Source organism: Pomacea canaliculata, linkage group LG7 (assembly GCF_003073045.1).
Source record: "Pomacea canaliculata isolate SZHN2017 linkage group LG7, ASM307304v1, whole genome shotgun sequence".
Taxonomy (NCBI): Eukaryota; Metazoa; Mollusca; class Gastropoda; order Architaenioglossa; family Ampullariidae; genus Pomacea; species Pomacea canaliculata.
The window spans coordinates 29818882-29844046 of record NC_037596.1 but is presented as its reverse complement, the minus strand read 5'-3'; the positions used below and the strand labels follow the sequence as shown (position 1 = coordinate 29844046).

Here is a 25165-nt window from a genome sequence, read left to right as displayed (position 1 = left end):
TTACAAGAGACAGGGCAGGTGGGGCTAATTTGTCTTTATGTTGAGTGACAGGATACACATTTATTTGTATACGCGCTTGAGAAAATAGTGTCTTGCATGAGTGTCGTGATGTAATACCATACAAGAGAAATAAATAAAAGCTCTGGTTAAGTTAGTACAACAGAAGACGCCTTTGGTGCAACACAATTAAAACACACTTATACTCAAGTCCCTTTACACACTAACGGCAGTTACTTTTTCTTTTTAATGTTGCAGTGAGCTGTGTAGTGACCGTTTTTTACTCAGATCTTTATGTACTTATGTATATGTACTCATTGAGAGAAGACAAAACTCGTTAACGATATTCTGACATCGTTGGTCGGCACTCTACATCCTCACTAATTACTCATTAATTACAAGACAACTCACCACCGCTAAGGGTTGAGCTGCTTACTTGAGATCACACAGATTTAGGCTCCACCCTTAGGGGAAATGAAGTCATTCTACTAAGGGGCTGCAATCCTAAAACACACTGATGAAGATCATAGGCATTTCTTTCTCATACATTCGTAGTTTAAAGAAGAGATAATTGGATCCACAGCAGTACAAATTTCATCCTGTGTCACTTTGTGTCCAATCTTTTTAAAAGGATGAAAATGTAAAAGTCGGAAAGGAAAGGATACGAACACCGCCCTCACATAATGTGACTGTCATACAAGACGATTGGAGGTATTACTGGTTTACCCACAGGAAATAAAAGATTTGTTTAGTTTATAAAAAGATATCATGTCATAGACCCCTCCTGCATACCTTATATAATGATTTAAAACACGGATCTAAATAGAACGTGAAAAATGACGTATAGTGACGTCAAACAAAATAGTGAGGTAATGGAGAGAGACTTTAGAAGGGATATGGAAGCAGAAGGACGTTAGAGGGCATTTTTAGAAGAAGAAGGACGCTGGAGAATAGAGAGAAGAAGAGGATGTTAGAGAGTAGATAGAAGAGAAAGAACGTTAGCGAGTGGAAGAAGAAGGTTACAGAGCGGATAGGGAGAGGTGAACGCATTTGCCAAGACATTTGCTTCGCTAGTCAGAGATAGAATGAGGTAGTATGAACGAAGGAACTACTGCCAAGACAGTAAGTTTGAAAAGAGAGTAAAAGCTATGGTGGATTTTTTGTGGTTGCGATAGAAGAGACGTTGATTGCCAAGACAGTGAGCTTATAGTGTGTGAGGTGTTCTTTGTACTTCGTAGATGTGGAAATTGGAGGAAAAACTATTGTGTTAAAGACCGTTTTGTTTTTATAGTTAGGATCTATATTTTTTTGTAATTTTGATCATTAAACAGACAGACTCGTACAGGCGAATCATTCTTTAATTGGAACGAACGAAAGAACGCGCAATTGTCCGACCCGCTGGTGAGTTGGAGAGAGCGAAAAACGAGAGGCACCGGCGGCGTCGTGACATGATATCAACCTGAATTTGCTTACCTCAGCAAGCTGGAAAACACAAATTATGTTGACATGAAATCATCATGAAAATCTCCTGAACACGTGCTGCGACGTTCGTAATCGTATTCCTAAATGCTTCCTCCTAATATACTGACTATCGGTGTTTAATATAATACAGACAATGGTTATCCCGGAACTTCCTGTGTTAAGACCTCACTTATTTCACGGGTAGACATTTGAGAATATATTATTCCGCTTCTTTTTTGGTTTTGTACTTTCCTCAGCCATCTAGCAGGTGTCCTCTCCGTAGCTTAGTCAGGGAAGTAGTTTGTGCCCCACTTTGGTCAAACCTCCTGGTTTCCTCGTCTTTGGGTTTCGACGCAGTGTCTCTTACCACAAGGCAACGTATTTCTATCAAACAATAAAATGCAATTTATTGCAAACCATTCCAATATTTTAGATAAACTTCTATATTTCCTTTACTTCTACATTTTCTAGCCATAGATGCAAATGTAACATTTACCGCACAAGAGCTCCACATTTTATTGTCAACTCTACTACCCAACAAGCTGACTGTGTAGTGGTAAACAAGGAATGGCCTATTAACCCCTCTGATCTGTTTGACAAACGTGTCTCTCAATGGCGAGTAGGACGAACTTGCGACCTTTCTTTCACTCTTTTCCCTTATCCCCCAACTTGAGTACCAGCTGTGTCTTCGTGGTTTCAGTTCCGATGTGATTACCGTTTGTATTCCTGTTGCTGAGACTGTCACGGACTTTTCTTTCTTGCATTTCGAAATTTACTTGACTGCCTTTTACTGTAATAGTGTGAGGTTAGAATGTCAGGGGATGCTGTAGTCTTTACCAGTTGGTTGATTTTGTAAAGAATAGCTTAGTATATATAACTTCCAGAGACTTGTGAGCCTTGTGGGCAAGATGCAAGAGTGTTTATCTATCTTTCCATGAAGATGTTTATCCAATGATCTGTTTCTATTTCAAACGTTTCAGTAGTACTTGATTGGTCAATTGAATTTAAGTTTAAAGATTTTTGTACTATAGATTGTGTTACACAACCTAGTGTTTACAGTGTCCTGTTATCGCCTGTTATATATGGTCGTTGAACATCTGATTTTGTTCATTAGGTCTGAACTCATTAGTTTCCATGTAAAAGCTGCGGTTCTTATTTTGTGAGCGTTGTTTCGATTTTTTGTTACTTTTAGGGTGCAGGGATTAGAAGTTTTTTTTAATTCAAGGATTTTATTGTTCTTTTTCTGATATCTTTCAAATTGTATATTGTTATTCCATCGTTCTACTTTAATGTCCTGTTGTATCTTACTATGGTATTTGTAATCAATGTGTTGCTGTCCTTTAATCACGGGACTCCTTTGTGTCTTCTGCAGCAATATATATTTTGCTGTCTTGCAGTAAAATCAACTGAAAGATTGCAACTGTGTAGGACAGAGAATTCACAACTCGGGAGGTAGGTCAAAAGTACGACAGAAAGAAATAAAAATTATACTATATATTTATACACACATATAAAAGGTACAAAACAGTCATATATTTTATTAGAATATACATTAAAATTTAAATATTACTTACTGATTTTTTTCTCATTCTCAGTTGCTTAAGTACAAATCCATGTTGAATTGAGTAACGGGCAACCGACTTCGAAATAGCGCACGAAAACTAAACATCGCCTACTTGCAAACCTAACGAAATACCTGATTGGTTAACGTTTGCGGGATCTGTGGGGAAGTAATCCATAGTGGAACAATTCCTAAAGAATCCAGTGTTTTCTCCCTTATGTATTTATTCTTGTCAGTCTTCGCATTCCCGCTTTTTGAATATATATCGTTTACTGGTGTACCCAAGTTAGTTTAGTTGTCTTGATATTAATTCTTCTTTGTGTAATACATAGCACACCGCCTTTAACCACACCACCAACAAAATAACAATGGCCCTCATACACACCTACAGTCCTTTCTATTCATATGCGAGCAAACTTTGATCTTTTAAAACATTTTAATATTACCTATATAAATCTTTTAGACAATTTAATCACTTAACAGAAAAAAATAGTCAACACGTGTTAGTACAATTCGTATAAAGGAGGCATCTTTGATTAAAGTAAATTTTATCTTTGTACCAGTGACCGAACGAAACAAGAGACAAAGGGAAAGTAAGAGAAAGATTTCTCTTTTTCATTACAGAGGTAAAATTCCCTAATTAGCTAAAAGACAGTTTTAAGTAATAGGTAAAACAGTCTCACGGCAAAATGCCTTATCTCCCCTTAAATAATTTTAACACACTATTTTTGTCATTCATGTATTCCAGTTCAAAAACACAACGAAAAGTGATAAGAGGAGCATTGTTTATTATATCAATATGTGCAGTTCTTAAGCAACCTAGTACACGACTTAATGTACGTGTATAAATACTGATACTGGTATCACAGAGACATGCACTGTCCATTCGTTTCTACTTTTTATCTTTTAAACCTTTCAAACATTTTCAACTATTTCTAGACGTCTACTCTTTTCCTAAACCTAGACGCCATGGTAGCTTTTAAACCTGGAAACTAAAGACACTTCCGTGCATACATACTAGCAAACAGGAGAGTAATATAAGACATACAGATGATAAATCAAGTAGTATACTTCGCTAGATAAAAGTACATAATTTCACACAGGTTTATTAATATGAAAAAAACATTCAAAATACAGAAGGCATTAACAAGAAGCCAAAAAGTTAGACTTAAGAATAATTGTATATGGACATAGAGGGTAAAAATGTGTTTGAAATATTCTAAAACTTGAATCAACTAACAGTTTTAATTTACACGGAGAACTATTTTCACTACTGATAACTACTTAATCATAATATTAAATACATCTTTCGGTGCGTAACACCAAGCTTAAAAGAAAACTTTTATTTTCTATAGCGTTACTTGCTTTTTTTGGTTAGATTTATCCAATATCTCTTCAATATTATAAATTATAATATCTTGACACACCATAAGTAAAATGCAATATATATTTTATTCTATAGTACATGCTTTGTTTATTATGGCATTTTCACAATTTTCGCAGCTTATCCACAGCCAGGTTGACCAAATCAGTTCTGGTGTTATTAACCCTCTTGCCATTCCACTTCCAGAAGAAGACTACTTTCTTTTTCTTTTTCTTAAAAAGATTACACACGCACGAGCAAACAGCTGCAAACTCATAAAACACTCTCTCTTTTAAAAAGATCACACTTAATGGGGAGACATAGAATGGATTAAATTAAAAGAAACCTAGACGAACACTAAAATCGCTGTGGGAGACTGAAATTCGTTGACCTACAAATTGTAAGTATTTCATACAAAACAATTAGAGTCCAAATAATAGCAAGACAATAAAATATTACTCGCTTGTCAAAGAACAACATCTTGCAGGTCTCCTGCGTCTCTTCTTTTTCGAAACCATCGTCACAGACTTTGCTCCATGTCCAAGTGTACAATATTTCAAGTCGGCATTTTCACGACCAAGTTCCGTTCACTACCAGGACTCGAGACTGTGTATCTGATAAGTTAAACAGTTGAAATCTGTTAATTAAATCTGCAGGACATCTAACGCCCTCTATCACAAATTTTAAAAATACCTTACCGACGCGAAGAAAAGCTAAATAAACACACTATACCACAAACATAAATGTTCCTGTAGGTGACTGTGTACGCTCTCACGTTTCTGTATGTTTGTGTGTGTGTGTGTGTACTAGCGCTTGAAACACTTAAAATAAACGTAAGAAAAGTATTGTAGCAAGGCAAACGCAAAATGCAGCCCATCCTTACCTTTTCACTCATTTTCTATTTCTTGAAATGTAAGGAACTATTCATGTCAGCTGGAAGCGATGGGAGAGGAGAAAGTGGAATACAACTCACAATCTTGAGGCTAACCGACTCAGTAACCAGGAGAATAAGGAGCCTCCGCACGTGAACCAAAGTCTATAAAGTTCAAAGCGAAAAGAAAGTATCTGGCCAGTTACATGTGGCATACAAGTTACACAAATACACAGTTGATATTGTTATTCAAGTCTGGAAAGATGTTGCTGATGTTCAATACCCACTGAAAACATATTTTACTCAATGTCCGTGTCGCTTATTTGGTGTGCTCTAGAAATAAGCAGCCATCTGTAGCCATGTCAACTATAGATACAACAAACATTCCAGGTCTTCTTCTATTTGTCGAAGAACCATACAACGCGATAACCTGTAAAGATGTCGTAAAATTTCAGGTAAAAGATTTCTCCACTGCTAGGTGAACAAGGACCGTACTCTTAAATCTTAAAAGCTCTAAAGATAATAGTCTCTTGAAATGAAGAAAGTAAAATTGTATTATACAAAGCAATAAAAATCAGTCTGCATGTTTATAGAACCAATAACATCAACTCAACATCCCACGTGACCTTAAGGTGTCTGTAAAGGCCGCCGACAATGTGATTACATAAAACTTTACTTACCTCAGCTCTCTCTCAATAAAGTTAATTTCGGTCTTCGATACAAAACGGGCAAATACGGCGGTAAGGCTCGCAATGTTACTGGTAATAAGGCTTGTAGTGAAAGAGGACTGTTGTTCGTGAAAACCTGGTTCATGACGAACAATGTGTCTTGTTGTTGATGTTGTTGTTGCTGTTGTTGTTGTTGTTGTGTAATAATACCTTTAACGATAAGTGTAATTTGAGAAAATGCCCTCAGTGGTAGACGTTCATCATCACCGTTTGTTCCAGTCACAACGGTACAGGTGTAAATATCTTCGTGTGTCGTCTGCTCTGCATCTACGATGTGTAGCTCCCCAGTAGTGCTCCTCACTTTCCCTGACCACGTGACGGAAGCAGGAGGCGGGTTGCTGTCAGCGTCACACACAAACGTCACATTCTGACCGTTGATGACCTCAGAGTAGGTGGACAGTGGCTGACCCTGATTATCACTCCGTGTTATCCTCATAACCGGGTGATCTGTAAACAAGCCGATAGAATTTGATTCATCGCATATATCATCTGTACATCTGACAAGTGTCTTGGTTTTTACTAATTTACTAACATCTCCCTGAAACCAAAAACACAAGTTTATGTTGAAAAATGTGCAAATATATATACACAAACAAACACACTTAACCTTGTATGTAGGTTAAAAAAAGAGAGAGAACATTAACCTATACAACTCGTACAAAAAGCGCTTTTTTCTGTGGGATCTTCAATTTAAAACTAATTTGCTTACGGAGACTAAATGCTGTCGAGGGGTTTTATTCACAGCATTCATTGCCTGTCGCTCCCAATACTCACAGTAAACCTGTAATTGCAGTGTGTTACTGGAGACAACTTCACCATCACTGTACATCGCCTCACACCTCACTCGACTTCCATGATGTTCCCTGGTCACTCTAGTGATGATCAGGCTACTGCCATCAGGGAACCCGCCTGCATTTTCTGGCCACGTGTAATTTATTACATCAGACCGCTCATTGCTCTCACACTTTAAAGTAGCATTGGTTTCCTCCATCAAAGGATATCTGCTACTGTTTGTATGGATGTTGACAGAAACTGTTAAAAAACATAAGATTTATTTTTGACTTTCAGCTAAAATCAAAGAAAGACTTATGTCATATTGCTCCTTACAACATGGTCTACGAAATAAACTTATGTATACAATTTACATATATTTTACATCTATACTTAGATTTCATTTCACTTTAATTAAAATATACAGGCAGATTCTAAACATTTTGTTCAGTGTCCAATTAAAGGGATTCTAAAGTCAAAATAAAACTGCTTACAATCGCGTAAAGAGTAGGATAAATTTGAATCTCGTCTATTTATATGTGTGTTCATGTGGAAAACGTTGAAGGTTTTTAGTAGAATGTTGTGTTTAATAAGAGAAATTACACGGGACTCTTTTTTTGCTTCAACGAAGTCTCGTTCTCCGTCACGTGACCCTATGACGTGTGGTTTCCATAGTGAGAACCATGCCTCGAGAATGTGCTGCACCCGATTGCTACGAAAAGATGGGAAAGATGATGTTGATGTCGATTTGTAATGCGCAGGTATCCATTCAGAAGAATACTCATTGCGCAAAAAAGATTCAAAATTTTCTTTTCATCAGTTTCCTAAAGACAAGACGATACAAAAGAGTGGGTCATACCAATAGAAAGGTTCGATCCCAGTACGAAAATCCTTGGGGAGCCCAAAAAGTGGGACGTATTATGCTTCAAGCCATCTTGATTGTAGATTAGTTTGGAGATCACTAATCTAACAAAATCTTCCCAGTGACCACAGACACTTCATGTCAGAGACTGACGTCATAAGGAGACTGACGTCATAAGGAGACAAGTACTACATCTCGGGAAGATATCGTGGTTACTCGGCGGAAGGACACAAAGGTCGATTTCACTGGATTTTTTCAATTTTTATAAACATCGGCAACCGACATAGTGCTAATAGGTGGTAATTAAGTGAGAAACGAATCCTTTATTTCTCCTGTGTTGCTCTCGTGCTCTGTAATTGTAACTAAATATATTTTTGAAACGTTTGACCGTCGCCACAGCCTTATCACAAGCCTTGAGTATCCCTTGAATGCAAACTATCCATTGCTCACAGCTATTTGGTGACTACCGTCCTAGGTGAGCTAAATACTGTTTGATTTACAACCGTCATTTTGTATTATACATCATGTTATTTTTAACTTGAAACAAAATATTGTCCTTCTCTTTTTTACATGCAAATGTGTAGTTTTCTTTCATTAAGCCTAACATATAAATGGTAAACACATTGATGAGTTTTGTATTTTTCAAAGAAAAGATCTTACAGTTCCTGCAAATAATTTTGTAGTCCCGGCAGTCTCCGTAACGAGGCAACCCATGCTGACACTCAAAAATGTTTGTCTCATTCCCCAGGCAAAATATAAAGCTGGTTACTGTTAGAAGCAGTCGGTTGAATTCATAGGAAGTCTCCACAGGTATTTCTCTCAAAATCGCCGCTTGCCTAAACATTGCAGAATGCCCTTTTCTTTAAATATTGTCAGGATTATTATTAAATTTTAATTAAAAGGCTGCATTTGTTAAGTTATAAGAACTTTAGTGATAAGCATCTGTAGCGTGCGAGGTTAGATAAATATATTAGGGCGTCCTTCAGGCGACAACAATCTTCTTTCGTAGACGATATTTTATGTAAATAAATATACTGTTCCTGGAAAAATAGAAAGTGCTATAGGCATTTTCTCAATTTTTTTTTTATATTCTTGTTTATGAGATCGAATTGTAACGCTGAAGAAAGTCGTGTCAAGTGTTATCATTAGTAAAGAATAGGGATATATGAAAAAGAGAATGGATAGATGGAATGACGGGAAAACATTTAAGACATGCGTTTCGCTGTGTGTGTGTGTGTGTGTAAAACGTTACATTTCAAAATCAACATTTAATGATTATCGAACTTAACGTATCATTCCTTTAAACTGTATAATTTCAGTAGAGTAAATATTCTTCATCCTTACACAGACTCGACCACTGACAGAGAGAAAAGAACTTACCATGGTAAGCCGAGCTGTCTACAGACGACCCCGGCAGTGACGTCAGACGTCACGCACACTGTCTCCCAATCACCATCCCCGATGTCTATCTGTGCCTGACCTCTGTCAGGTCCCATGTTCTGAGTATCCCTCAAACGCAGTCGTGCGTGTTCTGTAACATTCAGTTTAAATAATCCATCAGAGATTTATTTAGGTTTTGTGACAGTAGATAGTAGGTTTTGTGACAGTAGCATATGACCTGGAGTAGAATAACCAGTAGGATATCAAGTTAACTACACTCACAATCGCTAACTTTTTTTATTTAATAAGGTATTATCATTGTTGTTGCTGCTGTTGTTGCTGCTGTTGTTGTTGCTGCTGTTGTTGTTGCTGTTGTTCTTGGAATTGTCCACAGTGCTCGGTTATTCAAATGTTTGTTTGTTCTTTTGCTTCTCAAGAACATGCTCTATATATGGCATGTTAAAATAATTTTCATGACAGCAAAGAACATAAAAATTAAGATTTATATTATTATAGCGATATAATTATTTTCTGGTATCTTGTGATTAAAAACACATTTTATGTTACGTTTGCTTATATGTGATGCTGAATATAATAGAGATGCAAATTCAAGTTTCTACAAGTTAACTAATGACATACTAAGTCACTCGGGGTCTGCAAAACAGTTTAAGTTATTATTGAACATTCTTTTCTCCAATTTTAGCAATCATCGTCGCTGTACAATTTATTTTATTAACAGATTAAAAACTGTTAAAACAAAGCAGAAAATACAGTGTTTTAAACACAAACATCCAATAGTCTCTCTGCAAAAAGACAGATTGAGACATGCAGCCGACTGTACTCCAGATAAAGGTTACTTTTAAATGGGGTCGTACATTGTCATGTTTGTGTTTGTGCAGACAAAAGAATATTTATATCAACAAAAAAGTATCCAAATATCCATATATAATCCATGCACATCGCAAACAATATATATCCGTCACATGTATCCTCACACTAAGTCCTAAACTCATTTAAAAGCAATATTGTTAAGTGTTAAAATGTTATTTGTTGTAAAAAGTACATCAAGTGCATCACCTAAACATTCTTGCTTGACAAGCATGATATCTTTTTTCTAAGTAAAATGAAGTTACCATTCTAGGGTTTTGCATAGAAAATGGCAAATGCGTCAAATTCATTCTTTAAATTTTCTTTTTTTTTTCTCTTTTCGAATGCAAACAAGAGAATAGAAACAGCGGGTTCTTACCTGTGTTGCAGGTGATACCAACGACATTGTGGCAGAAGTCCGTGTAAAACCGTGTATGGCTACATTGTTGTAAGCTAGTCTCCTCACCTTTACACTTCAGGTGTAACATTTTATAGTCCAAACCATATCCGTACCTATCTGTTGACACGGCGAAAACTTGCGACCTGTTTGACAGTCAATATGTTTGTGTGTTTGTCTGTTGACATATTCAATGTACCGATATTTCAATAGATACACACAATTTGAAGTCGAAATTAAAACTTTATTTCGAAATCAGAAATGTACACAATGCTTTTATTATTTAATGAAGGCTTAGCCAGTCAATATATTTCTCAATCTCTATTTATGAACGTAACTTGTTTTATTGCTTTAAAAGTTGTCTTGCTTTTAAAACCACTTAATGCTCCTGTTTTCTGTTTGAAACAAATTAGACACACACACACACACAGACATAGCCATGCTTATATATACACGCACGAATAAAGGATTTAAACCTCATGAAAAAAAAATTCTTTGAAAGCTTTATATCTATAAACTGCACGTCGTGAATATGACATGCAAAACAAATATAATTACACTGCACATAAACACAAGACTAAATCAAGTTACACACGTGTTGAAGCCCAGCATCCTGCAGGTCACCTGCGCCTCTTGTTTCCTAAACCCAAAGACACACACTGTGCTCCATGTTCCATCGTACAACATCTCAAGGCGGCCATTCCAATGGTCAGTTCCATTTACAAGCCGGACATGAGACTGTGCATCTGATCAATCGTGAAAGTGAATTAGTAACGACCTACAGCAAACCTTATTGCCTACAGTTTGTACATCCCAACCTTTCTGTTCTTCTGTTGATTTATGTCAGATACTATTATCTGAAATCTACAAAAACTGAAAGGACCTGATCATGAGAACCCTATTTTTGTTATTTTCCAATAAATAAGTTAATGTACGAGACAAAAAAGAAAGTGTCTTTATTGCTTCATATGAAACTCTCTATATTTCGCTGTCATTAGTGAAGAATTGTGTAAAGGACACCTTACCGACACATGTGATTACAAGAAGAAAAGCTGCAAAAGCACGAACATCGTCATGTTTGTTTGTTGTCCCAGGTGCAGAGGTTAAAATGCGATGTTACGTAAAACTTCTAAAGATAAGAAAAATACAAATAATTGTGAACAATGGTTTCTGTTTTCTAGGAATATCTTTGTCGTCGTGTTTGTCTCTATCTTTGTATGTTTGACTGGGGTGTCATGTCCTCGCATACTTCTTTGTGTACACGCGTGCCTTTGTCTGCATTAAAAATACACAGCACAGTAAACTAAACTAAACTTACAGCTTAACGTACACAAAGGCAACAAAAAATTTCAAGAAACAAAGTATAGGCTGTTCCCAAAGTGATGTAACTTATTACTTTTACAGTTCAAACAACTGATGAACATTAACATATCACTTACAATGTCAGGTACTGAAAGTCAACGCACTTTCACAACTATCCACATTCTTTTAACCAAAAGGCACATAATCCACTTTCTTGCTGCACGAAGGACTCTTTTGGAGACAATTCAAAGTTCTAGTGACTAACGTATGCAAGCCACCCTTGTAACTCAAACAATCAGTTATTATTACTGGCAGTTTAATTACTGGGAAGCGAAACAGTAAAACTCCACTTCTAGATGGGTCATGAAATATCAGCACGAAATCTTCTTAAAGTGCATTTAAAGCACATCTCTTCTATGAGCATTACTCTTAACATCTCTACTAATACTTTCTCTCTTTCCTTCGACTTTCAATGACTAGTATGTCCTGCTTGTCTCCCCTAGCATACTAATGTGAGTAGCTCTTAATCTCTACCTTTAGGTCCTCATTTCTTCTTACTTATTTTATGATTTTATATGTTTGTCAATACTGATGCTCATCCATCGGTTTCGTAGTGTGCTTTCCATGTTTGTTTGTTTCTTTCTGTTTTGTTTTGTTTTGGTTTTTTTTTTTAGTTTGTCTCCAGTGCTGACAGTATCCTCTTTCATGAGCATGATAATGCACAATAATCGCGCGTTGTTTATTAATATTCTTTATTATTATTATTACTTGTATAAATTTTCGTTGGTAATTAAAATGTTCTTAGTACATAAAACAAAGATACTTACAGCACGATATAGAAACAAATACACCATGCGATTTGCTGTCCAGTATATTAGTGTACGGCGTATATATAACCACTCAGTTGGTGTAGTCCAAGGACGATGACTGAACACAAGTCTGACCAGCAGTAATCTCTGTAATCACCGAAGAATTTAGGGAAGAGGTCATTTCCTTCTTATGCCGGCTTTTCGCACTGTAAGACTGTCAGTCGATCATTTATCACATGACTGGTACTGGTCTTTTCTTCTGTAGGAGACTGGGGTACATGGAGAGAAACTGTAGTGTGACTGCTTCAAGTAAGGCAAGGGAGAAATAAATCAGAACAAAAAGTATCTCTGTGTGTCTTCCACATTTTATGTGCTCCATAGAAAAAGTGCAATTGTGTGAGAGAGGGACAAAGTTTTGGAGGACGGAGACATTTCGTTTGGGTTAGCTCGACAGTGACTACCACGCATGGCATCTGTTACGAAGAGACATGGAAAGTGGAGCAAATTTGTTTTTATGTTGAGTGGCAATATACGCAAGTACTTAGACACATGCGTGAAAAAAGTGATGGCATTACATAATACCACACATAGAGAGAACTAAATAAAAGTCTGTACAACGGAATATGTTGTTAGTGCAACACAAACCACACTTATACTCAAGTCCCGTAACACAATAAAGTCAGCTACTTTTTCCTTCATTTGTAGAAGAGAATGTTTGTACTTGTAATTATTAAAATTCATTCCTAAGGAAGCCCAAACACACTGATAAAGATCAGAGGCATCCATTTTCATTTATCCGTGAAGTATAAAGTAGAGTGACGGAGAGTTTATAGTTAATGTGACTGATACAGGAAGATTGGAAACATTACAGGTTTACATACAGCCACAAAAACATAAAGGTTTTCTTTAGTTGACATGAAAAGATATTTATTACCACTCCTACATAAATTCCTTTAATAAAAATAAAACACTAGATTGGTGAAAGATTTCTTTTTTTTTTTCTTGCCTTTTTAGAAAACTCGTGTATTAAAATCAACCTATTTTACTCAGTAAGTTGGAAAGCACAAATCATGCCGACATAAAATCATATCGACTATACCCACATCGTTGTTGGTTAATGCAGTACAGACAATAGTTATCCCAGGACTTAAAGTGCTAAAGACCTTAAATATTTCAAGGACAGCATTTAATGGGGATAATCCCCCATCTCTCATGAATAATCTCTCACTTGGTGTCCAACTTTCCTCATCCCTCTAAAGTGCCAGATGTCCACTCCGTAGCTGGGTCAACTAATGAAAGTAGTTTGTCTCCCACTTAAGTCAAACATCCTGGTTTAAGGAACTGAGTTGAAATGCAGTTGTTCTTACCCCAAGGTGCTGATGATGATGATGATGATGATGATGATGATGATGATGATGATGATGATGATGATGATGATGATGATGATGATGATGATGATGATGGCACAAAGTTTATCTTCTAGCTTGACATTTGTGACTTTTTACGTTAGCTAGATCATTACCTATCTCTCTCTCTCCGATCGTACTATCTAAGGTACCCTTCTCGTAACTCTACCCATACTGTCATGTAAGTGTATATTCCATCAACCTTCTCCTCGGCTCGTCAGTAACATCTACGTGATGACAGTAGAAAGTTCGTCACTTGAGAGAGGAAGACTTCTGACATCTGCTCGACATTGTTTGCACGAGATAAGAAAACAGTTCCGCGAACTGAAACTTGCTCCTAAGCCAACGAAAGTGTCGCAGAGATTGAAAGAAGGAGAGAGGATGAAGCTGGCTTTCGGACTCTTTCTTAAAGATAGTATTGTTTGGTTTTCTTCAACAGACCAAATACGTGACAATATAATAATCGTACAGTTGACACAAAAGATCATGAATATGTGTTTAATTCTTGTGAAAGAAGCTGTCTGTTTAAAAGTGACTTGTAGTACGGAGAGGTTCCACTGTGTGTGTGTGTGCTTGTTTTTATTTCGATACTTGGAATTTTTTTTAATCTCTTTCTTTTCCATATGCATACTCTTTTAAATGTTTGATAGGTGAATGCTATCCAGGTCCCGTTTACTTAACGGATTATTGTGACTAGTGTCCATAAAGACACCATAAATAATGTTATTTTTATAAAAAGGTCTGAAGTACTTTTGTTTTTCATTTGTCTTTTATTTCTCTTCCTGTTATTGTCATCGATAGTATAAGCGGGTAGCCGGAACTACACTGCTCATACATAATGTTGTTTATCGTTTTACACTACTCTGTTTGATCTCTATCAATACCGAGTGTCCATATTTTTATATTTAATGTGAGTGGACATGGACAATTATAAGCCTTACTTTACTGATAGGTTACTACGGGTTCTTTAATAGTGGTTGCTAGAGTTATCTCCTTTAGAAAGATGTAATGGAGTACCTGACAAACTAGGAAGGCATGTTCTTACACTCCTTACACTTTAGACTATTTAATTCGCTGAACAGAAAAAATAGAAAACAGGACTCAGCAAATGTATATAATAGAGGAATCTTTTCTCAAAGTAATCTGTGTATCTGTACCAGTGACCGTAAGAAACAGGGGACAAGGGAGAAGTACGAGAAAGACTTATGTTCTTCACAATGAAAAAAAAAAAACATTCAGTTCATCTTTGCATGTCTGTAGTTTGGAGAAATAAAACATTAACACATAGCTCTGACTAGCTAGAAGACGGTTATAACTAACAAGTAGTTCAGCCTCACAGCATCATTACTTATCTCCCCTCAAATGATTTTTCACTCACAATTTATTTCCGCTTCTCTTATATTCCAATTTAATAACTCATGAAATAGTTAAACATGGAGCATTGTTTATTACATTGATATAAGAAACCCAGTGCACGAGCTAATGCACTAGAATAAATAATGCTAATGAAATGACAAAGAATTGCGCTCTCCATCCTTTCTGCTATTTGTCTTTATATTTTTACACATCCCGACTGTTTCTAGACATCTACTAGACGGCATGGTAAATTTTTAAACATGAAAATAAAAAGCACTTCCATTAGCACATCGTAGCGAACAAAAGATTAACACGACACTCACACAGGATATATTAAGTATTATACTTCAGTAGATTAAAGGTACACAGTTTTAAACACATGAGTTCATATGAAAAAGAAAATGTTAAAAAAAACAGAATGCATAACAAGAAGCCAAGAACGTTAACTACAGGATAATTTTTAGTAAACATAGTGGATCAAAAAAATTTCAAACATTCTAAAAGTACGACAACTAAAATATTTTTTTTCAATTACAAGTAGAACTATTGTTACAAACGATCACTACTGATGTTAAATCGATTTAGCCAGTATTTTCAGTGCTTAACATGACACTTAAAAGAAAACTTATTTTTCTTTGGGTTTCTGCTTTTTTATTTTGATTTATCCATCTAATTTATCAATTATAGTGTCTTGACACGTGACAAGCAAAATTTGAGATCATTTCATTGTTTTGCTTTATTTCTTTTGAGGTTTTCGCAAATTTTACGGGTTATCCACAGATTGTTTACACTAAACAGTTCTGATGTTATTCATGCCTTTGCCGTCCACTTCCACTCTCTCCAACATTGCTGTAGATGTGATCTTTTTCCTCGGCAAGTTCAGCAGTGTTGACATAGATGGGGTCTGTAGCAGAAAAATATTAATGTAAGAAAGACGAACATTTACATCCAATCTTTCAGTTATCGGAAGGTCTTAACAGCTGACAAAGCCAACGTTTGTACTTTCTGGCCGCGTTAACATGATGGAATTGTGCAACAAAACATTGGCACAGATACATATTAGTTTTATATTTTTTTAATGTGTCATCCCCAATTTGCACCTGCCGAATATTGGATGATAATGATTCATGTGCTAACGGTATTCCCGCGATTGACGTGTTTTAAGCAACACATAGCATCAGATTCTCGTACTTCCGGAGTTAACCTCAGCAATGAAGAACTGTGACCGAATCTTGCGAAATAGATATTATCACAAATTCCAAGCATTGAAACACTACATTTACGAGTTAAATGTATAAGAAACTTTTGCTCACATCTATGCGAATATATGTTAGATATCAGCAATGTATACTAGCTGAAGACATATTTTTGCTTTTTTATAAATTTCATATTTGCGTCCAGTTTATATTAACACCATAAAAGAACGGAGACTTGTTGTTTTGAAAAATTACAATATTAATTTTTCAATTTACTTTGCGTTCACCTTTGTTTTATGATATTTTATATCTACAGACAACTTTGGGACTATAAAGATCTTGGAGACTCACAAGAATCAACTTTGTCTGCATTTTGGGTCTTCTTTCCACGATCGACAGTTTTCTCTTCGTGATACACGTTCATCACACCTCCAGCTGGTATTTCTTCCAGACGCACTCCTGCCGACTGTTTCCTCTCTGAACTCGTCTGTCTTGTCTCACAGCTCTTATTTCTACCTGTTGATCCATTAATAGGTTATCAGGAATAAAACGTGTAAAATGGACATATCAAGCCAGACATTGGCTTCACAGTCTATTAATTTGTTTCTCTTTTCCTTTGTACCCAGAATGTTAAACAGAAGACATTCGTGTTTAGAAAAATAAGTTTTGCTGAGAGAAAACAACAAGTGTTTATAGCAATATTCATTCATGCATTCATGTCTTCTTGACTTAGTAATTAATGTTGCTCCTCCTATACTAGTCATCTGTTAGTAGTAGTCGTAGTCGAACTAAGAAACTCACGTTTCCAGTGACAGATAAAGAAGATTGCTGCAGCGATGACTGTGACAGCTCCGCCAAGAGATGAACCACGGACGGTCAACAAAAAACTTGATCTTTCTCCAGTGCGATCGACTTGTAAAACATAATGGTACAGTCGGATAACAATCATGATTGCAAGGAATTCAGTATTTCTATGATTTCTACATGTATCCATTTTTTGTAGTTTAATAGTAAAAGTTTCTACTAAGCAGCATCCAAATCAGTATATAGAATAACATTTAAAAAAATATTTAGTTGTATATAGCTATTAAATAAGCAATATAAAAGTTGTGCGTAGTACTCGATTCCTAAGGGGCGTAAAATGTTTGGGTTTTTGTGCTTTTTCTAAATTTAGAAACCAGCTAACAAAGAAATTTTCTAAGCGTTTTAGCACTCGTGAGAACACGTTCGAAATTTCATATGTCAAAAAATACATAATCCTAGCTAAATCGATAACAAAATAAATCAGAGACGTAAGTACAGAGTTCATAAAAAACAAAATGGTTTTAAAACTTATATATTGTTTGATAGCAGACTGTTAATACTCACCATTACGGTTTACTTTAAATATGAAAGGCAGGTGCCCGAGGCTGTTGCCTAAAATAGCCTTGTAAAAGCCTTCAGCAGCCTGTGAGATGTTGAAGATGGTAATGGAGCACGTGACTGAAGCACGTGACACGAGGTTAGCAACGCAGTCAACGAGCGTAGAGTTTCCAATGTTTTTGCCTTCAATACTTTCATTCAAGACTGGTCCGAGGTAGGTGATGTTTATCAGGTGAGGGGTGGGGTGGGCTGTCATTTCAATGCTGAGATGTCCTTCATCACCGATACTGGATAAAGCTGGCGGTGGTCCGTCAGTGGAATTTATTGTAGGAGCACCTACAGAACAGGACAATCAGTTGTACAAATTTCTTTCAATGTTTTCTCTATATCGTGCTCTCTTAATTACATATATAACAATGTCTCCATTTCATTAGTTCAAGCCTTTCACAAACTATTTATAAAAGTATACACTTGGTGACGTATATAACATATAGGAAGTCTGCCAAAGATAAATGCAAGCTTCTTGTCCGTTTTACATTGAATTCGTAAGTTCGATATTGTATTATGCAGCGTTTGTGCTACTGTATACACAAGAGGAGCAAAACATCCATCAAAATTATTTTTATTATGTCTACAACTGTAGTCGTATCAGCATAATTACATCTTTAGATAAAATGATCATTATTCTTGGATTCCTGCATATATGAATACATGAACATTATATCAGAGTGTATGGTAAAAATGGTGAAAAAGGTTTGTATTCTAGTAATTAGTGTACTAGGTTACATGATTGAATAAATTAAGAATTACTGAGCACAAACAAAGACCGTTAAAACTGTTATTTTAGGTGTTTAATTTGTCTATCATAAACCTTATGGAAAAGAGCCATGTAGTCCATGACAGCTACAAGAACTTAGACAATACTCACAGCAAACCTGTATGACCAAGGTGTCACTAGCTTCCCTGTAAATAAGTCCATTGTAGTTGTACCTGGCCATACACTGCACTCTGAGACCTTGATGTTGACTGGTCACCTTATTAAAGATCAAGCTTTTCTCAAAAAAAGAGGGCAAATAAACCTCTCTGGAGTCCTTGTACCACCAGTAGTCAACATTTGACTGAAGAGACTGTGCTCTCTCACACTCTAGAGACATATTCGTTCCTTCCAATGGCGGATATGAATAATCGTCAAACAGTATGCGAAGATAAAGTGCTGCACAATAGGACAAACAGTATATTAGCTTATAATAAAAAAATAACATCATGCTTAGCTTTCTGGTGAAAACGTCCTTGCCAGAATTGTTTGATCATGAACTATTTTAAACAGGTTTTTAAAACTGCGTTAAGGATAAGAATTAAGTATAAAGGCAAATGTCCATTCCCGTACAAACGTTTTTCTTTTTCTCTCGCAAACAGAATTTTCCCTTTTTAACTCCAACCACTAATCTGACGCTGTATTCGTTAACCCGGCATAATGGGCTGTAAATATATATATACTGGTATAACCTAACAGGGAATTGTACTCAAAATGGGTAACAGAAAATTGATATACGCATTTTTTTAATGCTGAGGAAAAGGAAAAAAGATAATATTGCAGTGTGAACACTAGACAAATATCATTTGATAAGTAACATTTTGCTTCTGTGAAAAAGAGTAAACATTCCCATTAGGAATACCTTTCTTTTCAAGAAAGCATGATGCAGATAATGATTTTATTTTCCATAATTATGAGTAAATTAATATAGTTTTCATACACTAAGCAAGCGTTTGTACATCATATACTGCATAAAAACTAAAATATTTGCTAGAATTTTTTATTTAGTAAAAAAAAAGCTTACAATCATCACAAATGATGTAATCCATGTCGCAGAATCTGTAGTAATAACCTGCAGTAGAATCTGCAGCCTGTTGGCACTCAAAAAGACTAGTCTCATTCCCAAGGCAAATAAACATGGACATAGGTGTAAGGCGCTCTCTTTCTCCATATAAACTCATCTCAGTTACTGATGCATTTGTAAATATCGCAGCATGCCTGTACATCAAAGAGTGCCTTTTTATTAACATGTTATTGTCGTGTGCCTGCTATTACTGTTTAAATGTTAAGGTTACAATACAATACAACTTTATTAATCCACAATGAAAATTGCACTTAAGATTTATAGATGTTCATGCACTAGCAATACACAGATGAATATATACATATACATGCTGACGACAGTGAATAAATTTTTAATAAATATATTATAGTAACAATTAATGTACTGTAGACCTTATGCTAACGCAACATCACTACCAGTAGAATTTATCAAATACACAGCACGTGCAATTGTGGTGATGATTCCTTCTGCCCAAAGGCATCGCGTATCTGTGGTTACTACAAGAGTGAGAACTCACATGCCAACACATGATCAGGAACAGTGAGGATACAGATGCCTTCCTTAAAATTTGTGGTTACTAAAGTCTGTCTGCTTCATCTCGGTGATCTTGAAACATGCATTAACAAGGAAGGCAATGCCGTGCATTTTATCTAGGGAGAGGCTATGGAACCAGGACATGAAGGATACAGTGATAAGATTCTCAACCCAGGACTGAAAGACCTAATGAGAATTACAGAGCTGACAGAGAAAAACTTGAGATTTGTGTAGGAGGTACAGGAGTTTCTTACTGAGGATCACCGCAGTGTTGACGCCTCATTTAACCTGGTTATAGATTATAATACAGGTAGTCTTCGACTTACGACGTTGATCCTTCTTACGCGGCGTCGTAAACCGAATTTCGACGTAAGTCGGATCATACGTTCATACAGTACTGTACCATAATAACAGTACAGTACTGCAAACACTTAGCCTATCCAAACACCTATCCTAACACAGTACCCTACATAATTATCAATAAACATAAGTACAGTAAACTATTGTGCCGCACGTGTAATGAGGCGCAGGTACACCTCGACTTACGAAGCTAAACCTCGTAAGTCGGAATGAGCGTTGTATAAAGCGTCGTAACCACGAAACGACGTAACTCGAGACCGTCGTAACCCGAGGACTACCTGTACCTAAATGTTCATGAGCTGAATATATCGAGAACATCACCATGGATAATACACATAACTATATCAGGCTTGCTCACCCTCAAGTCAAAGATTATTTAATTTATTCTCCGTTTAATGTATCCATAGCTGTGTGGATCGAGCAATAAATCTGGATTTTTATATAAATAACCTTTGACTTAAAAGATGACTAGATATGTGGATATCTATAATTTCTTGTCAGAAAAACGTAAAAGGCCAATTAATAACTTTTTCTTATTTTTGCTTTCTTTTTTTTTTCGCTATTTTATGGAGACATGTGTTTCAGTTTGAAGTATTTATGTAAAATGTTTGTGAAAGGGATGAGTGGATGAATCGATTAACAGACGGATGGGATTAGATATGCGGATTAATGAGACTATTATAAAAAGCGTATCTTACATATATAACTAATTCACATGCTCATTATTTTTCACTATATGAGTTCATTATTTAGACTTATTCACATCGTAAATAAAAGAACTTACGATGATAACCCAAGCTGTCTGCAAACGACTTTGGCCATATTATTATCAGATGTGCACAATTCGATCCAGTGGCCCCCTCCAATTTGCATCTCTGCCCGACCTTTATAAGGGCTAGAGCTTTGAGTATTCCTTAAACGCAGTTTCACAGGTTCTGTAACAGTCGGGTATGACAATTGTATCTCCCTTTTTGTGCCATAAATTGATTTTTTTACAGTTACGATTGTTAACTTCGCAAAGCAAAGAACGTGCAAAACTAAATGACATTCCTTGCTCTCTTCGTAATGGAGACTTCGAGAATACCTTTCGAACTGGTGTGCCATAACCAGAACTTATAATGGAAACAGCACCAAGAGACGAGTGTCTAATTTGTTGTGGAATTTAGAAATGATCAACAAATTTATTGTCGTGATATTTCACTTCAAGTTTTAGTTTAAGCCCAAAATCTCTCAAGCTTTCTGCTTTCTTACACTAACTCTATTATTTTGTAATGTACTCTGAATGATTATTATTGTTTTTAATAATTAATGGTTATGGTGTTGAAAATTGAGACAAGTATCGGTTAAGATATACTCAGAGGCAAATTGTATCGTTTTTATTCCGAGATTTTGTGGATCTGTTTTGTTTGCAAATGTCATATCTAAACTTAGTTGTGTCAAGGACCTTACTGTTTCAGGTTTGTAGAAGGAAATCATAGCCATTGCTGCAGCAAGGTTTACATAAGGTTTCCTTTGTTATCTTTTTCTTCCTGTATCTATAACTACACTTATCATGAAACACGCTAACACTCGCACTACTCATGCACTAACCATTTGCTTTTCTTTTCGTTTGCTTGTTCCGGGTTTCTTTCCGGTCGCTGTTTCAATTGTTTGACCTATTGTGTCATTCTAGGTCTGTTTTGCAGTTTTAATGTGTGAAACTCTCTGTATAAGTCATGTTTTGGGGATTTTTGAGAAACCAGTTGTGCTTTAGAATTAGATAACAGCTAGAACTCTTAAGGTCAAATAAAGCTTAAGATAAATTGTTTCGAGGACACAAGACTCCAATGATCCAGTTATGATATGCAATTAGTCGATCATACTTAAAATAAACATTATTTTTAAACTTTATCCTGTGCAGACAGAAATTTATTAATAATATATATGAATTGTCGTATTAAGCCCTTGATTCATTTTCAAGTTGTATTTGATATTAAAAGACAGCATGTTACACTGGCATAATTTTTTTAAGGAAAATAGGGTTTTTATTATAGAATTATAGTGAACAGACAATATTAAGTGCGTCAATTTTAGTTCTGTAAATATCTCTTCTCTTCGTTTTGTATCTCTCAGCATAGTCACAAAAACATGGGATACAGGAAACCAGAAAATATGAAGAGCGTGTGCTCACGAGTGCTGCAGATGATACCAACATCCTCACTGTGACTGCAGTCGTTTTCGGTAAACCCTCTATGGTCACACTGATCCAAACTAGTCTCCTCGCCTGTACACATCAGGTCGTCAAGGATGATGAGGCCCGAGCCTCCTCCGTACATGAATGACGCCACCACCAACGCTTGAGACCTGTTGAACAGTTAATATTTGTTTGTTTCGAGAAATAAGCAAATACTTTCGTTGACTAATGCAAGGAATCGAGCTAAATAAACGAAATCTCAGAATTGATATATCAAAATGGTGAAACAAACATTGCAAGTGTGACATACGAAGTAAATATAATGAAATTGCACATAAATGCAAGACCATAAAATGTTACACACCTGACGAAGCCAAGCATCCTGCAGGTCACTTGCGCCTCTTCTTTCCCGAAAATATCGTCACAGACTGTGCCCCATGTTCCATTGTACAATATTTCAAGGCGGCCATTCCACGGAGCAGTTCCATTCACAAGCCGAGATTTCAGCTGTGCATCTAATTAATCATACAAGTTTATTTGCAATGAGCTACTGAAAATTGTTCTATCCCTAATTTTGCACATCAAAAAGTTCCTGCTAAGTAAGATGTTGTGTTAAATGTGTATATTCCATGAATATTCTGGGGAAGAAAATTAATGTACCAGACAGTTCACAATGAAAAAGTAGCCATTTATTACTTCATATTATTCTTTCTACGTTGTATTTTTTTTTTTAATTTTCATCAGTCGTAAAGAACTTTTTAAAAGACACCTTACCGACATATGGCATCAGAAGAAGAAAAGCTGAATAAATACAAGTCACCACGAACATTGCAATGATGTCTGTCTGGTGGCAAAGATGCACAAATTAAAATGTTTCAATATAGGAAGAACTGGAGTGAAAAAAAGGAAGGAATATTGACTAATAATAACATTAGTTTTCGTTTCGCACGAATGTTTTCCTCGTCTTGTTTGTGTGACTTTTTATATTTGTACCGATGTCTCTGTGTCCGTGCTCTTATGCTCCTTTCTGTGTGTGTATGTGCCTTCATGATTGTTTTATATATATATAAACTATTTTTCATTTTCTTTTGCTTTTTTCCATTTAATTTGAGTGCAATTGTCAATATTTACTATATTTCTTTGGCAGTTTGGGTAGGCATCAAACTTAGTGATGGTTTAATCCTTCATTACATTGTAAATATTTATGGACGGAAAACTAAATGTAACCCAGTAAGTGTGTGTGTGTGAGAGATAGAAAAAGAGAGACTGGGAGACTGGCAGTGCCGTGTGCCACCACGTATCTCTCGTCCTCTAGGCTGGACTCCTTATCTACCAGCCTCAGCCTCTACTGTTTGCAACCAAACAGCTGCTGGTGATGAAGCGCTGTTACAACTTTTCTCCTCGAGAGAACAGTGCGAATGCAACGATTCTATGCTGATCACAATGTTAACTCCTCATCTGCTAGGATCATCTTTTCTCGTGATTAGTCAAACATACTTCAGACTTACTTCCGACCATTCCGCTACCTAGGTACATCCAAGCACTCCGTAGCTTACACATGATGGACAGGTGATCACTTTGACTTATTCCTGCTCACACTACAATTAATAATTTCTAATTAATACTTACTCCTTACCCCCTTTCCCTAGTATCTCGATCTGCAACTACATCGCCATCCCGTCTGGCTTCCTATTCACTACATGTGTCCAGTGGGTGGCATGTGTGCTGCTCTAGGTATACCATTGCCTTTACAGTTTATTTATGTCCAGCATGTGTTTAGGTCGAGCGAAAAATAATCAGAGGTTGCATATTAGGTGATTAGGATTGCATGAACTTTCACACTCACTGTCACTAATGATGGTTTTGAGCTAATCAGTTATCAAAACGCCACCATTGTGGTGGAACACAGGAGGTAACTTCATGAAGCCTACAACTTGTGTGACTCTCTACAACTCTGTGTGTGTGTGTTTGCGGTAACTTGATATATTTTTGCCATTCTCATGCAGTTTTTACTACTAGACATTCTGCCTCAAAAACACAGGTAGGTAAAGTGATGCCATGCACAGTTTTAGTTGCGCTTTTCAGCTCAAGAGCAAGAAATAAAGCTACTATTTTCGGAAACTTTTGAAGTATACATCTTTCTACATCCTAATTTTGTGTTCCTAGTCTCTCTCTCTCTTTCTTTACTATAAAAGATAACGTTAGGGAGGTGAGCCATGAACAGGGCAGAGGCTGGACGTGTCTGTGTCTCTGTGTGAAGAAAATGTCTGTAAGCATTTTTTTAAATCTTTCTGGCCAGCTGACTGGATTAAACACTTTCAAGTGTCATTTTTTTACAGTTTGCTTCAAAATATTACCTTTCGATGGATTCCCAACGCAATTATTGTGAAATTTAAAGCAGGAAAGTGCGGCAGTTGAGAAGTACACTGTGCGGTGACTTGTACTCACTTCTGTGGAAAGCTGCTGAACTGTGCCTTGCGGGGGATGTGGTACGACTGTGTTAGTTGTTTGGTTTCTTGTGATTCAAGAAAA

General features: G+C 36.2%; 2 protein-coding genes across 2 annotated transcripts; both read right to left on the bottom strand.

The window, feature by feature from the left end:
• Nucleotides 1-6508: 6508 nt before the first annotated feature.
• On the bottom strand, nt 6509-12458 carry LOC112567610 (lysyl oxidase homolog 3A-like). Its single transcript, XM_025244304.1, has 7 exons — nt 11284-12458; nt 10854-11004; nt 10241-10404; nt 8995-9145; nt 8275-8450; nt 6945-7013; nt 6509-6519 (listed from the first exon to the last, which is right to left on the bottom strand). The coding sequence occupies exons 2-7, from the start codon at nt 10943-10945 to the stop codon at nt 6509-6511; spliced, it is 663 nt and encodes a 220-aa protein (XP_025100089.1). The 5' UTR covers nt 10946-11004; nt 11284-12458.
• A 2680-nt stretch (nt 12459-15138) lies between these two features.
• On the bottom strand, nt 15139-24380 carry LOC112569299. The gene is made up of 10 exons (XM_025247055.1): nt 23408-24380; nt 22998-23148; nt 22631-22803; nt 21245-21395; nt 19528-19721; nt 18618-18902; nt 17696-18025; nt 17129-17239; nt 16679-16843; nt 15139-16035 (listed from the first exon to the last, which is right to left on the bottom strand). The coding sequence occupies exons 1-10, from the start codon at nt 23460-23462 to the stop codon at nt 15938-15940; spliced, it is 1713 nt and encodes a 570-aa protein (XP_025102840.1). The 5' UTR covers nt 23463-24380; the 3' UTR covers nt 15139-15937.
• Nucleotides 24381-25165: the final 785 nt, after the last annotated feature.

What these genes read in the sequence shown, in the direction of transcription:
- LOC112567610 (XM_025244304.1), bottom strand. Translation starts at nt 10,945, where the DNA reads ATGTTGTACGATGGAACATGGAGCACAGTGTGTGTCTTTGGGTTTAGG. An exon ending in AGACAGCTCGGCTTACCATG is followed by an intron (nt 8,451 to 8,994) that starts GTAAGTTCTTTT and finishes TGCAATGTTTAG; the next exon opens with GCAAGCGGCGATTTTGAGAG. An exon ending in CAAAATTATTTGCAGGAACT is followed by an intron (nt 7,014 to 8,274) that starts GTAAGATCTTTT and finishes GTTTTTTAACAG; the next exon opens with TTTCTGTCAACATCCATACA.
- LOC112569299 (XM_025247055.1), bottom strand. Translation starts at nt 23,462, where the DNA reads ATGTTCGTGGTGACTTGTATTTATTCAGCTTTTCTTCTTCTGATGCCA. An exon ending in AGGATGCTTGGCTTCGTCAG is followed by an intron (nt 22,804 to 22,997) that starts GTGTGTAACATT and finishes ACTGTTCAACAG; the next exon opens with GTCTCAAGCGTTGGTGGTGG. An exon ending in CTTGGTCATACAGGTTTGCT is followed by an intron (nt 18,026 to 18,617) that starts GTGAGTATTGTC and finishes CCTGTTCTGTAG; the next exon opens with GTGCTCCTACAATAAATTCC.